Source organism: Canis lupus, chromosome 38, assembly GCF_048164855.1.
Source record: "Canis lupus baileyi chromosome 38, mCanLup2.hap1, whole genome shotgun sequence".
In the NCBI taxonomy this organism is placed as follows: domain Eukaryota; kingdom Metazoa; phylum Chordata; class Mammalia; order Carnivora; family Canidae; genus Canis; species Canis lupus.
Genome location: NC_132875.1, coordinates 1,600,492 through 1,612,193, shown reverse-complemented (window position 1 = coordinate 1,612,193; position 11,702 = coordinate 1,600,492). Strand labels below are relative to the sequence as shown.

The window sequence follows — 11,702 nt, the reverse complement described above, 5'->3', positions numbered from 1 at the left end:
ATCGTGCCCGGCAGGCTGGGCCTGTGTGCGTCTCCAGCCCCGTGGGAGGCCGCCGCCTTCTCCCTCTGTGCCGGGACCTTCTGCCAAGCACAGCTCCTCCCTGCCCTCTTCCCTCCGCCTCCAGGCTCTGCCAGTGTGTGTGCATGCGTGTGCGTGTGTGCACGTGTGTGTGGGCGTGTGCACACGCGTGCGATGGACTTAAACATTCTGGAAAGCATAGCAGGTAACACGAGCACCTGCATACCCACCCCCCAGCTCAATTTAATTCCAAAGATGTCACATTTGCTTCAGATTTTTGTTTTCCTAAGCAGCCCAGAGCGAGCAAAGGCCCCGCCCTCTCTCTACCCTCCTGTCTCCTTTCCAGAAGGAGCCCCCGAATCCCATATTTTTCCATTGCGGGGCCTGTTTCTACACTTGCATGACACGTGAGTGTCTGTCAACAGCATCTAGTATCTGGGGGCACGTTTAGAGCTCGTATGCATGCACGTTAATGCCGGGGCAGGGGCAGGGGCAGGCTTGGGCGGTGGGCCCGGGCCCACACACGCGGCTCTGGCTGTCGCTCCAGCCTTCCATCCAATCTGCACGTCTCACTTCGATTCTCCCAGTGATGGGTGGTGGTGCCATTTTCCATCTTTGGCCACTAAACGCCGCTGCAAGGAGCACTTGCACGCGTCTCCTTTGGCACGGATTCGTTTCTCTAGGGCAGACCCTTAAGAGCAGCACTTCGGAGAAGAGTGTGCCAGCGGGCGCCAGGAGCCCCTCTGTCTAGCACCGCCGCCACCCTGCCAGGTGCCCTGGGGGCCCGGAGCCCAGAGCCTCGCGCGGGTCGCTGGGGCCGTGGCCTTAATCCTTCTCTCACCAGCCCTTTCCTAAAGTGAGAGCAATACAAAACGACAGCCTCCCCGCCTTGAGCTCAAACCGAGAGGGACCCAGGATGCGAAAACAAACATCTAGGTGCTTAACAGGCGGAAGGTACGGTGCTCGCACTTTATATATTTGCTTCAGATTTTCCAGAGTTTGCTCTAAGTTCTCCTCCGGATTCCTTCACTAACCCTCCCAGACCCCCGCCCGCCCTCCAGCAGGCCCCTGAGCTGGGGCCGGAGGGAAGCCGAAGCACTAGTTTCACAGCCTGTGTGGGCGTCCGGAGGCGATTTACAGTCGTGTTTGTTATTATTCACACGAATGGTTGTGTGCCACAGATGCTGCAAGATTCTCAAGCGCCCAGCAGTGTTTCTGAGATACCCCTGCGTCGACGCTTGTGTATCTCGTCCGGCGTCCATCCGTTGTCCGGACAGTGTATTTTAGGATTGTTTTCAGGTTTTGGGCATTGGAACAGTGCTGTGTATGCACTCCACGAGGGCAGAGACTTTTTATGTTCTGTTCGTGCTCGGTTTTGAGCTCCTGGAAGTGTGCCTGGCATGTAAGAGGTGCTCAATGCTCTGCCTTGAGTTTAATGAGTAAATGAACAGCCTCATACCCACTCCTAGGCTGCTCACTTGCAGAATTTGCCCGGAATATACGCACGACGTGAAGGGGCTAGAGTTTCCCGGTGAGCCGGCCACGCTGCCCTCCTGTTTACATACCCTCCACCTGAGAGCTCCCTTTTCCTCAGCCTTGCCAATGTTGGGGTTTTGAGACTTGGTGTACGCCTGTGTCCACCCTGATGCACGCAAAATCATATCTTACAGCTGATTTCATTTGCATTTCCCGAATTCCTTTCCGACTCCCTCCCCGTGACTTCCCTTGTGGCTTCTGGGTTATTGGATGAGCCGAAGTGGACTCGGGTGGGTTCGAGGTCACCGTCAAGCCCTCGAGGGTGCCGCCTGACACCTGTGTGGGCCTGGAGCTCTCCACGCGTTCCCGGCCTCCTCCCCTTCCTGGAGGGCTTTGAGCGCACCTGCCAGGCCAGACGTGGAGCCACACGACGAGGAGCAAAGCGTGGAGGCCGCCCACGGTCAGCCTCCCTGCCGAGTTCCATCTAGAGCTCTCCAGGCTCCTGTGAGGGGCAGGGGAGGGCTCCCTGGGTGCGCAGGCTGCTCGGTTACTCTCTAGGCCCCCAGCGGTGAAGGGCCAGCCCCGGGCGCCCCAGGGCTCGGCGTGCTCTGGTCACAGCAGCCTCGACTCCTCTGAGGACCTGCATGTTCCCGTGGCGGGAGCAGCCTTTGGAGCCCTTGGCACTGCCCTTCCTTGGCACACGCCACGCCCTGCACCTTCCTGCAGGAGAACATACCATCTGGTCGGCTTGGCTCTTCTGACCACCATTTGGCCAAAAGAAGACAAGCGGGAGAGTCGGGGGACAGGCGTCACGGGAGGGCGGTGGGGGCAGGAGGTCCCTTGGCCTTGGGACGAGAGGAACGGACAGCAGGACGCTGGCCTGAGCTCAGAGCGCAGCATCGGGGCCACCAGCGCCGCAGACCTTCGGATCGGCTCAGCTGGGTTCGGGCACGAGCCCAAGACTCGAAATGTGCCGCCGGTGAATCAGCCAGGGCGGTGGGTGTGCGGGAGCCGGTGCCAGCTGCCATCGGAGAGATGCATTTCTACACGTAGGGGTGACACTCGCCCGAGATCCCTTCCCATCTGAAGAGCATTAAAAAATCATGACCTGCCAGCCCGGAGGGTGAGCGCTCTGCCTTAACCACCCCTTTAGTTTCTCTGGCAGAGCTTTAAAGCCATTAACCTTCCGTGGCAGGGAGAGCAGGTTCTCACTTAACTGGGGCTTCTGCAAAGTCTTAAGGAGCCGCAGCCCCAGGCCTGTGTCCCAAAGCGCCCCCTGCTGCTCCGCAAGGGCCGTCCCGTCTGGGAGCAGCCTAAGAAAAGTGGAGCCTGGCGGGGCGTCCTGCTCAGAGGCCCCGGGCCCTTGGCACGGCTGCCGCGGCCCCCTCACCGTCTTAACCCAAGCCTGTGTTTCCCGCGGCTCCTGGGAGCGGGCTGCGGGGTCCCCCGCCCCACCCACCTCCCCGAGCCTCCCTCCGGGGACCTGCACCTGTCACACACCGTCGGGGCGTCTGTACATACACCTTGGACACCCTCCCTGGAGCCCTGTGATGGCTCCTGCGCTGCTGGGGTTGCTCCAGGGCATCTCGGGGGTGCGCTTAGGGGTGCGCATGTGCCGTGCATCCCCCGGGAGACTACACCTCCCCTACGTGGACCCTTCCCACGCCTGCGCCTCCGGGCAGACACCATGTCAGCCAGTCAGTGGTCACGCGTCACGGAGCACCCAGGTGCCGGGCATCATGCTGGGTGCCGGCAGCATGGGCCCGGGCTTTAGACGCTAGTAGGGAAGAGAGACATTAAACGATGAGATGAATCATAGGTGAGCAAGGGCCCGCGAGGTAGAAGGACAGATGCTTCGGGAATATGTGTGAGTATGCGTGGGGGCAGTTGGAAACCTTTCCCCAGGAAATGGTGTTAAACTGAGACCAGTGGGGAGTGGGAGTTGGGAGCCGGGCAGAGCTGGGGACGGTCCTCCACCCGGCCGGTCATGTGGAGAGAGCACGGACTGCCTGGCTGTACGCAGGCCGGGGCCCCAGCCCTACAGACACCCCGAGTTGTCAGGCCTGCAGGCCGTCAGCTCCCGGGAGGCGATCCCTGAGCCCCTGGGACGTCCTGTGGCCCCGAGGCCTTGGGCCAGGCCGTGGTCTGTGCTGACACCGTGGCTGTGTATCTGCCCAGGGGCTGGAGCCCGAGGCCAGTCGGGCAGGGGCTGCACGCCCAGGGGACGTGCCCCACACCACCCCGGGGCCCCGAGCCTGGGGGCGGTGAGCCACACGGTTGGGCAGTATTAATGCATTTCCACGATCATGGGGAGAGGTGTGTGTCCACGCGATGCCCCGGACGCCCGTGCCTGGTGTGCCTGGACTCTGCGCCAGGCATCCTTCTCCTTGACTGACGGCCATTGCGTCCTCTCCCTGCAATAAGCCATCATCGGCAGTGTGACAGCTGTGGGTCCTCCTAGCGAGGGTGGTCTTGGGGACCCCAACACGGGCAGAGCAGAGGAAACAGGGGCTGGGGGGCAAGGAGAGGAATATGAGGTGAGGAAGGAGCTGCGGGAAGGAACTGGACTCCTCGGGGCCTCGCGGTTCTCTGTGGGCCTGATCCCAGTGTGGTCACTTATTCAATTCCATTCCTCGGCTGAGGCTGGACCAGCCCCCACGAGACCTCACAAGGTGCCTACAGAAAGCCTGCAAATTGGTGAATTCGCGTGGAGTGGGCTCGGGGAGCCCAAGGGCGCGTAGAACCCACTGTGAGAGGCGAGCAGTGCCACCCGCGGCACAGCCACGCCAGTCCTCTTCCGGATGGCCCTCCTCGGGCTTGGCCCAGAGTCCCTGCTCCATATCTGTTGGTGGGGACGAAGGTCTCCCGTATGAAAAGGTAGGGGGAAGATCCCAGAACTGCCAGCCGTGCGGAGTCCCACGTGTTGAGAGCTCAGAGGTGACACCAGCAGTTTGTGTCACGATCACGTACCCCTGGTGACAGTAAGTCAAGGGAAAAATAGGGTGAGTGAGTGGTTGAAGCAACGTAAGGAATTTATTGGCACAAAGGATTCGGTCATCTTTTTTTTTTTTTTTTAAGATTTTATTTATTCATTCATGGGAGACACAGAGAGAGGCAGACACAGGCGGAAGGAGAAGCAGGCTAATGCAGGGAGCCCGATGCGGGACTCGATCCCAGGACCCCGGGGTCATGCCCTGAGTCGAAGGCAGGTGCCCAACCGCTGAGCCACCTGGGCGTCCCTCAAATTGTGCACTGGTCATTATAACAGGACCTTGTCCGTAGGGCTGTTTTGAGGATTGAGTGAGGTAACGTCTGTAAAGCGCTTGGCGTAGCGCCTGGCGTGCATTAAGGGGTCAGAGAACAACACAAACAGAAAGGATATTAGAGGTTTTAATAGATCATCCGACACCGACACACATCGGCGAGGGCTCAGGGCCATTCACCCTCCGGCCTGTCGCGCTGGGCCAGGCCCACACCCGCTCCGGGTTCTGCAGCAGCAGGTGCGACGGGGACCCGATGGGTCAGCTGCACTCTTCTGCACTGAAATGCTTGGGCTGCACTTTAAGGAACGGCTCAGAGCTCAGATGTGTTGGCTTCTCGGATGCGGTTTATTCTCTGGCCTCCCAGGAGGATGGGCCGGGGTGGGTGGGGGGAGGGACGGAGGGACGCCGGAAGCCGTGTGGGTAAAATGGCCCTCGAGTCCAAGCTCTGGCTGTGAAGACAGACGGCCCCATGTGTGGGGTCCAGGAGGAGGTCTTGGCAGGTGGGAAGTCTGGATTTGATCCCAGCTCCTTCGCTGCGAGTGAGAGGGACTGGGCAAGCCAGCCAGCTTTGTAGACCTCGGTTTATCTAGAAAAAGGGAAAAACACCTGATTTGCAGAGCAGTTGTAAAGATAAAATGATATAACGCGACATACATTAAACACCTGCTGTGCGGGAGGCGCCTCATAGAGGCAGTTGTGACCGTGTAAGTGAGCGACGCGTAGTCACGACCACGGGGGGGGGGGGGGGGGGGAGAGGGGAGGATGGATTCGTGGTGACTGCTACTGTTTTGTGACAAAATGATCCTGTGAGACCGAATTCGTTTCCTTCTTGGAGAGAATGGCAACTCGGACGGCAGAAGGGTTGACTGGAGGCCTGGCAAGCGAGTGCGGTTCAGTCGGGGAGCCGGTGTACGGTTTGGGCCAAATCCCGGCCCCCATGACATGCTCATCGTTGACCTGGGAAGACCTGGGGGGGGGCTTCAGGGGGCAGGTGGGGGCGCTTCACCTGGGGAGGACGGGTGACGAGCCGCCCGGTGGGACAGGTCCCCACGCGTTGGGAGTGGCTGAAGGGACGCTGGGGACACAGAGCTCTGGGGCTTTGGGAGCGGGCAGGATGCTGGTCTCCGCGGCGGGAGGCTGTGCTGGGACGCCCGGCCTGGGGGCAGCCGTGCACCTGGGGCCCCAGGTGGAGTGGACCTGACGTGGAAGGTTGAGAGCGGCCGTGCTCCTCCCGTCCTGATGCCAGTTGCCTCTTGCATCGGAACAAATTTTTTTTTTTTAAGATTTTTATTTATTTATTCATGAGAGACACGGAGAGAGAAAGAGAGAGAGAGGCAGAGACACAGGCAGAGGGAGGAGCAGGCTCCATGCAGGGAGCCCGACGTGGGACTCGATCCAGGGTCTCCAGGATCACACCCTGGGCTGAAGACAGGTGCTAAACCGCTGAACCACTGGGGCTGCCCTGGAACAAATTTCTGGGAGAGGAGCCAACGAGGTGGTGGCTGCAGAACCCAAGGGGCGTGGAGGGATGTCGTCCACATGGGGTAGCCTCCATTCAGGTCACACTGCACAGAATAAACCTGAGGGGACCTTTAAAGTCATGGGGGCAGCTGTGCCCACCAACTGCTGGCGGAGAGCGAGACCCTCCCGGCCGTCGAAGGTTAATGTGTCTGTCACCACCTTGGGAACACGGTCCCCGGGGAAGAGGAGAGCGGCTGGGGCTGGGTACCAGGCCCTGCTCGACACAGCGACAGTGTGGATGGAGTTCGGTCCTCTGTCCCTTCTCTGGGGGGTGCGCGTCCTGGGACAGGTTCCCACACACGTTCCCAGAGGAAATGGAAGCTTACGGCTGCATCTGGGGCTTGTTGGTCCGACACCGTGGTTCTCAACGGGACCGGCTTTGCTCTGCAGGGCCTCTGGCAATGTCCGCGAACAGTCCTACTGTCAGTTTTTGGGGGAGGTGCCACGCAGGGACGTTGCTCGACGCACAGCGCCCAGGGCAGCCCCACGTCACCCAAGCCTCCAGCCCCAAATGTCAGCAGCGCTGAGACTGCCAGAGCCTGGCTGGAGGCGGCAGGAAGGTTCTGGGTGGGCGGCCGTGGCCCCCTCCTCACGCCCATCACCTCGGGGCAGCTGGATGGGGAAGGTTCCCAGCCGGCTGGCCCTGGCCTGGTGGCCACACACGGAGGAGGAGGCTGCCGAATGCTTGGGGGCGGGGAGCAGCCCAAAAGGAGCCTCAGGCCACCCTCCCAGGGAGACGAAGGATGAGGCCGGAGATTTCATTTCAAGTCAACTCTTACTTATTTTAAAACCGATTTCCTTAAGCACATAATTATATGTTTATTTCCCCAAGGAACTCTTGAGGCAGGGAGATCTGCTTAAATTATGGGGACGGAGGCTGCTCACGGGACTAACAGGGTTAGAAAAGTCTCCTCTGAAGGAGCCCGGGAGGAAGGCCTGGCAGGCTCCCCTCACGCAGGGGACGTGGGGAGGGGCCGGTGGGATCAGAGGCTTCAGGGGTCCTGCCTCTCCTCTCCGATCCGTCCAGTAGGTGGAGGGGAGAGACGTGGGGAGCGGACCATGCAGCCGCCTCCTGCGTCACTGGCACACGTGCGCACGCATACACACGCGTGCATGCACACTCCCTCTGGAAGGGACTTGGGTTGGCATCGGGGAGCAGCAGGGGGGCGGGGGGCCGGGGACAGGATGGAGAGCTGCGCCCCAGCTCTGACACACCTCGGGGAGACCGGGGAGGTGTCTTAGGGCCTGTCTCCCTCCCGGAGGAATGGCGAGACTCTGGCTAATGTGCCACCCAGCGAGAGCGCCGGTCGGGGCTTGGGCGGGCGGCTGTGGAAAGGACGCGAGGAGGTGCTGGCAGCCGGCGGCCTAGGCTGCCTTGGCCACACAGGAGGGCGCCGTCGGGGTGACCTGGCCGCCCCCCTGTCCCTGCTGCGTCTGGAAAACTCGGCTGTTGGCGCCACTGTGCGTGGTGGGGGCCCATGTGCCCACGTCCTGCAGGAGCTGGGAGCCTCGGCCTGGGACGCACGGGCACCGCGGACGCGCTCGTGAAGCACTGCTATCTCGTCGTGCGGGGCCTGCCATGGAGCAGACTGGAGTCACAGCCAATGGCCGCGCGACCGGCCCGCCCCACTCGTCCTCTCAAAGCCCAGAGTGTGGTGCCGGAGCTGCTGGGATGGGATCCATCCGGGGAGTGGAGACCCGGCCCAGAGCCGTGGCCCCGCGTCTTCCCCGACCCATCACACAGGCTCCCCGCACAAGCACCCCACTGGCTGGGCTCCCGCCTTGTGCCTTGCTCGGCCCAGGCCTCGGGGCGCTGTGGGGCGGCTCCTCCCAGGGGAGCCCAGAGAAGGTCGCTGAGGGGCGTCCAGCCCTCTGGAGCTGGGGGTGTGGTTATCTGTCCTGGGGGCTGGCGGGGAGACATGCAAGGGGCAGGCGGGCCTCGGCTGGGGGTGTCCCCTGCGGCCCTCCGGTCGGGGACCATCGGAGATCCTGGGCTGCTGGGGGGCTGTGTCCTTTCCGTTGACCAGCTCCCCAGGAGACACGCCAGGGATTGTCAGAGAACGGTCTTAGCCTCTTTAAGGGCTGAAGACCTGGCCCATCCCACCACTTTCTAGAAGTGTGGTCGAGAGCCTGAGCCACCTCATCTGAAGGACAGTCCCCAGCTCACGGGGCTGGCGTGGGGAAAGCTGTGCACACCGCAACCCTGACACCCCCCCCACCTCCCCCAGCACGGCCACAGCTCGCCTTTGGTCGGGGGTCGGGGCCTGCCTGCAGGGTCAGCGTCTGTCTGCGTCGCCGGCCCCAGCAGACACGAGGCTCAGGGGAGGGCGCCGCGCCCCTTACTTGGTCCGCTGGTAGAACTGGAAGACGGCTTTCTCCTGCTCGTAGGTCTCGATGGAGCCAGGTCGAAGGCGTCGGATCTCGGCGATGGCGTCCCCGGCAGCCAGGCCCCGCTCCTTCACCAGGTAGCAGGCCAGCATGGTGCCCGTGCGGCCAAAGCCCAGGGCACAGTGCACTCCCACCGCCTGGGAAGAGGGGGCTTGATGGGGCCGAGTCTGATGCCCTCCCTGGGGCTCTCCCGCTCCTCCCCTGCGCGAGCCTCCTTTCTACACCTGCCTCTTCTGGGTCGGGCTGGGGCCCCTCAGGTGTTGCAAGGATCTCGGGGGCGAGAGGGGATGTCAAGGTCAGGGACAGCTGTCCCCTACCTGGCGGCGTGGAGGCCACCAATCACCTCCCCCGTAGCTGGTTCCAGTGCTGGGCTCCCGGCCCCCCGCAGCCCTGTCCCTGCGCCTCCCAGTGCAGAAGCCACCGCGCGTGGGAGAGGCCGCTAGTCCAACCTGCGCCCCGAGGTGCAACCACCGGGTTCTGCACGGGGTGCAAGGCACGACCTACCGCCATTTAGCATTTGCGTTGATCATACGGAGAAACCCTAACACTTTGACTTACTGGGTTTCGCTGTATCATCAAAACGAGATTCCCTGACCCTTCTCTGTCACACGGTGGCTCCAGTCGGGGTGTGTGGGAGGCGGGTGGCCCCGAGACCCCGCAGCGGTGCCGCCTCCCACCTGCGTCTCCCCGTGTGCCGGCTTCTCCCTCTCCTCTCGCCACACTCCCTGCGGCCCGGGGCCCTCCCGCTGCCCTGGCTCCACCTCCCGTAACCCCGCCCCGCCCCGCCCCGCCCCGCCCCGCCCCGCCCCGCAGCGAGGTCCCGCCCTCCTGCCCCCGCTGACCCCGGCCCCGGGCTTCACGGTCTAGTCTCGGCAGGGGGGGCCCCGCCTCCGCTCCTGGAGCCCCGCGAGGTCCCGCCCTCCTGCCCCGCCCCCCGCCCTCTCCCCCCTGCGGTCACCCCCTGTTCCCCACTGCCCTGCGCCTGCGGGGGCCCTCCCCCCTCTCCCGGAGCCCCGCGAGGTCCCGCGCTCCTGCCCCCTCCTGCCCCCGCCCTGTGCCCCGCTGCCCCCGCCCTGTGCCCCGCTGCCCCCGCCCTGTGCCCCGCTGTCCCCGCCCTCCTGCCCCTCCTGCCCCGCCCCCCGCCCTCCTGCCCCTCCTGTCCCCGCCCTGCCTCCCGGCTGACCCCTGCAGGCCCCGCCCTCCTGCCCCCGCCCTGCCCTCCGCTGCCCCCTCCTGCCCCCGCCCCCCGCCCTCCTGCTCCCTCCCTGTCCCCCGCTGCCCCCGCCCTGTGCCCCGCTGCCCCCGCCCTCCTGCCCCCTCCTGCCCCGCCCCCCGCCCTCCTGCCCCTCCTGTCCCCGCCCTGCCTCCCGTCTGACCCCTGCAGGCCCCGCCCTCCTGCCCCCGCCCTGCCCTCCGCTGCCCCCTCCTGCCCCCGCCCCCCGCCCTCCTGCTCCCTCCCTGTCCCCCGCTGCCCCCGCCCTGTGCCCCGCTGCCCCCGCCCTCCTGCCCCCTCCTGCCCCGCCCCCCGCCCTCCTGCCCCTCCTGTCCCCGCCCTGCCTCCCGTCTGACCCCTGCAGGCCCCGCCCTCCTGCCCCCGCCCTGCCCTCCGCTGCCCCCTCCTGCCCCCGCCCCCCGCCCTCCTGCCCCTCCCTGTCCCCCGCTGCCCCCGCCCTGTGCCCCGCTGTCCCCGCCCTCCTGCCCCCTCCTGCCCCGCCCCCCGCCCTCCTGCCCCTCCTGTCCCCGCCCTGCCTCCCGGCTGACCCCTGCAGGCCCCGCCCTCCTGCCCCCGCCCAGCCCTCCGCTGCCCCCTCCTGCCCCCGCCCCCCGCCCTCCTGCTCCCTCCCTGTCCCCCGCTGCCCCCTCCTGCCCCCGCCCCCCGCCCTCCTGCTCCCTCCCTGTCCCCCGCTGTCCCCGCCCTGTGCCCCGCTGTCCCCGCCCTCCTGCCCCCTCCTGCCCCGCCCCCCGCCCTCCTGCCCCTCCTGTCCCCGCCCTGCCTCCCGGCTGACCCCTGCAGGCCCCGCCCTCCAGCCCCCGCCCTGCCCTCCGCTGCCCCCTCCTGCCCCCGCCCTCCTGCCCCCGCTGCCCCCGCTGCCCCCGCCTGTGCCCCGCCCCCCGCCCTTTCCGCGGACCTCCCCGCGCGCGCTGGCCTCGTCCACGATGCGCACGAAGCGGTCGATCTGCTCGGGCGCGGGCGGGCAGAAGTCGGGGATGCGCAGCCGGTGCAGCGTGAGGCCGGGGCAGCTGTCGCTGTGCGGGGGCCCGCGCTCCGTCAGGGACACCAGGTGCCGCACGCCCTGCTCCCGCAGGAAGCGGTAGTGCGCGGGGAGCCGCGGCAGCGCCAGCCCCGCCAGCCGGCCCGGGAGCACCCACGAGAAGTTGGGGGGCTGCGCGCCCATCGCCGCGGAAGCGCCCCCCGCGCCCCGCCCCGCCCCCGCCCGGACCACGTGGGCCCGCCCCGCCCCGCCCCGCCCCGCCCCGCCCCGCCCCGCGCGGGGATTGGCCGAGCCGCCTGGGGGCGGGGCCGCAGCGCCGAGCGGGCCCTGAGTGACGGGCCGGGCGCCGCGGGCAGGCCGGGGGCCGGGGCAGCCCGCGCGCTGATTGGCCGGGCGGCCGGGGCTGGGCGGGCTTACGGCGGCGGTGCGCGCGGGGATTGGTGCAGCTCAGGCGGCGGCGCCGGGGGTGGGCGGGGCCGCCCGGGGGCGGGCTCTGCTGCTCCCTGGCGGCCGGTGGCGGTCAGCGCAGCGGGGTCCCCGCGCGTGCCGACCCGGGGCGTGACCTCCGCGCTCCGACTGGGCCCCGGGCGCCCCGGGTCCGCGCGGGCCTCCTCCGCCGGGATGGCCGCTGCGTCCCAGGGGCTTGGCGACCCGGGGCGGTGCGGGCGAGCGGCGCCGTGCGGAGGCCTGTCCCGCGTTTGCGCTGCGGGGACCCCCAGCCCGGGGCTGCCGCCTGCGGACGGAAGAAGCGACGTTTACTGGGCACTTGCCACAGCACTTTACCCGCGTTAACTCCTTTAACATCGCCGACCCAGCCGCAGCA

The 11,702-nt window shown here is 66.0% G+C and overlaps 1 protein-coding gene across 5 annotated transcripts; it reads right to left on the bottom strand.

Annotated features, from left to right (window-relative positions):
- Positions 1-4,553: 4,553 nt before the first annotated feature.
- Positions 4,554-11,112, bottom strand: DUSP23 (dual specificity phosphatase 23). Of its 5 annotated transcripts, none has more exons than XM_072815101.1 (3): positions 10,796-11,112; positions 8,622-8,803; positions 4,554-5,343 (listed from the first exon to the last, which is right to left on the bottom strand). In XM_072815101.1, exons 1-3 carry the CDS (start codon positions 11,060-11,062, stop codon positions 5,340-5,342), a joined length of 453 nt encoding a protein of 150 aa, XP_072671202.1. In that variant the 5' UTR covers positions 11,063-11,112; the 3' UTR covers positions 4,554-5,339. The 5 variants fall into 5 exon arrangements, with proteins under 5 accessions (XP_072671202.1, XP_072671198.1, XP_072671201.1 ...); XM_072815097.1 differs by lacking the exon at positions 4,554-5,343 and adding an exon at positions 7,035-7,945 and having other exon boundaries at positions 10,796-11,097; XM_072815100.1 differs by lacking the exon at positions 4,554-5,343 and adding an exon at positions 7,035-7,852 and having other exon boundaries at positions 10,796-11,097.
- Positions 11,113-11,702: the final 590 nt, after the last annotated feature.